Source organism: Gavialis gangeticus, unplaced genomic scaffold (assembly GCF_001723915.1).
Source record: "Gavialis gangeticus isolate Ggan-Ray unplaced genomic scaffold, GavGan_comp1, whole genome shotgun sequence".
Taxonomy (NCBI): domain Eukaryota; kingdom Metazoa; phylum Chordata; order Crocodylia; family Gavialidae; genus Gavialis; species Gavialis gangeticus.
The window spans coordinates 7810080-7813741 of NW_017729007.1; the positions used below are offsets into that span (position 1 = coordinate 7810080).

The following is a 3662-nucleotide window of genomic DNA, read 5'->3' on the forward strand; positions in this document are numbered from 1 at the left end:
TGTGTGTGTGTGGGGGGGGGGAGTTGTACCTTTACCCCACTATAATAAGCCTGTGAAAATGGTGGCTGGCTCCATGATCTGACTGTGAAATTGGCTGGCTGCCTCCCTGAGTTGGGCAGACCCCTAGCTATAAGATATACATATGCAAGTAATGTTATTCCATCTAAGGCTTTGGCCTTCTCAATTTACGTATACTTTACATACAATTAATGAATATTCCACATCTCTGGGGTCAGGCCATTACTATTTAGAAACAAGGATAGTGTCCACATTTTAGGGAAAAAATCTATATTTATTATGCCAAAGAGAGAAGTACTGTTTTGGTAAATGTGGAGGAGACCTCAGGACTAGGTAAGGCAAGGACTAAGCTTTCCAGGGCAGGTACTGAAATCTAGGGGTGACCTGATAAAGACAAGTCCTTTACCCATAATTGATGTTGGCAAAGAAAAACTTTCACTTAGCAATGCTCCTGCCTCAGTTCAACCTCACAGGCTACAATATTTAAGACTTTAATCCAAATTCAAATACTAGATTTACAGAATGGGTATTTATTTGACGCTGGCTGGAGACTACTTAAAACAGTACCAAAGTTGTCTGGTAAGTTATGGTATTCTTGACCTAACCCAAAAGAATCGTCTCAAAGGTGAACTCAAAGGTGAAATTCATATCACTATTCTATTTAGCTAGTTTAACTTATCTGAGCCACCCCTCCCGATCCATATTACCTTGGGGTGGCTGTACCAGAACCACAGAAGGAAAGACAAGTGTAGTGGAATGAGTTTCAAGAATCAGTCCGCTCATTACTTGTTTCAAGTTATGGCTAGTAAAGACAGATGTGAATCACAAAAGGGCTGGAAGCTGTGAGATGACTGCTGGTGGAATTCCTATATTTGTAAATTTAGTACTGTACCAAGTCCTGAACACACCACATGGAGGGGCAGATCTGGGGAGGCTTGACTTCCAGCTCTGATGAATGGGAGAACATCCAGAGCCAAACTATGAAGAGATGAGCAAAGATTTTTTTAATATAGATGACTGACAGACTTGGGCTAGATGAGAATGGGAGTAAGTAGTAGTATGAACATCCCCTGAATAATCCTGCCCAAAGCAGCAAAACTGCATGATTTCCTACCCATTTAAAAAAACAAACAAAAACCAGACAGCTCAGCCAGGGAATTGGAAATAAGTTGATTTATAAACCAACTCTAGTACTTACTTTAGTTCATTTTTAAGTCTGAGCATGCTATTTTCACCCCTCCTTCCCCCCCACCTTTTACCATATGTCTTAAATGGGTCAAAATGGCATTTTTTGCACTTCAAGCAACTGACAACACTAATAATTAGTAAACTTAATATACATACTTCCATTTAAACCCTGAATGAGAGAAAATGAAAATGATGCTGTTCATATTAAAACCCACCACCTTTTGATTCTATTTATCTAAATTTACTTACATAGTCAAAAAGGTATGCATTTAGTTCTCCTGTTCCATCAACCAGTGTAAATTCCATAACAAACACATACTGGAGTGGCTGAATACCTAAAACTAGAAGTGGAAAAAATGTTGGGCTTCAAATACTGAATACTCAAGGAAGAACTGTGACAATGTAAGCTAACTGAAGTAAACTTGATGTTTTTTATTACATGACTTTATAGTTTAAAAATATAATCAGGTAGTTGGATAGATGGTGGTTGTAAGATGCAGTATACACATTTTATGACAATTTTATCTGGCAAGCAAGTATAATCAGAAACTTAGGAACACTTACATATGAATGCTATTGTGGAATTTCAATTTTGCTTGAAAAAGTATAGAAAATTACAGAAAATACTTCAAAGCATTTATATTTCTTGGAGGTGCACCAATACATTGGTCCGATATTGGAGGTGCCCCTGGATCTGCATAGGGCAGGGCTCTTCCCAGCCGGTCACATCTGGGGGCACACCCTCCCAGATGAGCGGCAGGAGACACTAGATGAGCACTGGATGAACCGCACGCAGTGGCAGGAGCCACTCCCTGCTTCCTGTGCCCCTCTGATGAACTGCTCCTCTGTCCCACGGCTGCCCCAGCCCCAGCCCACAGCTACAATCTGTCCTGTGCCACACAGATCGGGGGGCACACGCCCTCCCCTCCCCACACCTCCCGCATGAGCCGCTTGCAGCTGTCCTGCATCCCTCCCTGCCCTGCCTGGTTAGTGCCTGCCCCAACCCCAGCCCCATTCCCCTCCTCACTGCTGGGACCTTGATCTGCCCCCCACCACACCCCTTCCCTCTCCTTCTACCACACCAGACTTACCAGCTAAAGAACTGTGTATTGGAAATCGGATCAGTATCAGCCGATACGCCTCCTGAAAAATTGGCTATTGGTACCCCAAAAATCTATATTGGTGCACCCCTAATATTTCTCCTTCCTAAAATATTTCAAATATTTGGATATACCTCCATTTTCATAGATCTTGTAGAATCATCTTACTGCTTGATTTCATTTCCACGGAAGTCAATGGGAAATTTACCATTCACATTCAGTTTAAGCACTGATCTCAATCTCTCCTATTTTCACTGGGAAGTTTGTGTTTGGCTTTATGTCATGACTAGCCAATTGCACATCAAGAATGATGGGGGGAGGGGGAGAGCAGGCGGGAATGGAGACCTGTGCCCCCCCCCAGACCACCCCCCATTCCCTCCTGCTGTTTGGGGTCCAGGCCTGCTCTCCCCCTCCCTGGAGCAGCGGCAAGGGGAGCAGGCCTGCCGTGGTGGGGGGAGGAGCAGGGCTGGGCCGACCCGGCGGCAGAGGGGGGATGGGAGGAGGTGGTTCAGGGCTGATGCAGGGGAAGGGGGGATGGGGATGGGGATGGGGATGGGGAAGGAGCAGAACCAACCTCCGCCCCCTGCCCCCACATGTCGGCTCAGAGCCTGCTCCTCCCATCTCTCCACTGCCAGGGAAGCCCAGGCCTGCTGCGCCCCCTGCCATGGTGGCCCGGCTTCTCCCCATCCTCGGGCCCAGTCCTACCCTTCCCCCACTGCCATTGCTGCGGTGTGCCCACTATTCCTCCCACCACTACCGTGTTGGGCCCTGCAGGCAGAGACGAGAGAAGGGGAGGGGCAGGCTGAGGCCAGAGCTGGTGGCCTTGCTCCCCCCTGTGGCATCCTAAGCCCACTCTCCCCCACACTGCTGTCACCTGCAAGGAGTAATGGGGAGAGAGGCCAGCTCCCCTTTCCCCCCCGTTGCATCGTCACCACCTGCAAGGAGCAAGGTGGTGGGGGGGGGAGTGTTGCCTTGGTCTCCCCATTCAGTCCACTCTGTTGACCCCATCTCCAGGAAGCAGGTGGGGAGGAAGGGTTGAGGACAGCTGGCCTCACCACCTCTGTTTGTCAGCCAAAAGGAGCATGAATAAAATGTTATGGACAGACAGACAGACAGACTTAGGCTTTTATAACATTAGAATATTCAGATATATAAAGTGTATACAAGTCAATGATAAAACAAGAAATCTATTCACTTACAAAAAACTACAAAACACAATACAAACACTGGAAAAAACATTCACTTAATGAATTTTGTTTTCATTTTGAGAGAAGTATATTTCTAATGGGCACATCATGTTATTATTAGTTATATAGTATCAAGGACAATAAAAAGTCCTTTTTCAGATATGTGGGG

The 3662-nt window shown here is 46.0% G+C and overlaps 1 protein-coding gene across 1 annotated transcript in view; it reads right to left on the bottom strand.

Moving 5' to 3' along the window:
- The window catches only part of POT1 (protection of telomeres 1), a 277216-nt gene that overhangs the window by 7315 nt on the left and 266239 nt on the right, over positions 1-3662 (bottom strand). The window contains exon 18 of the mRNA XM_019509285.1: positions 1456-1547. Within this exon, the coding sequence (XP_019364830.1) occupies positions 1456-1547 (92 nt within the window). The remainder of the gene's footprint in view (positions 1-1455; positions 1548-3662) is intronic.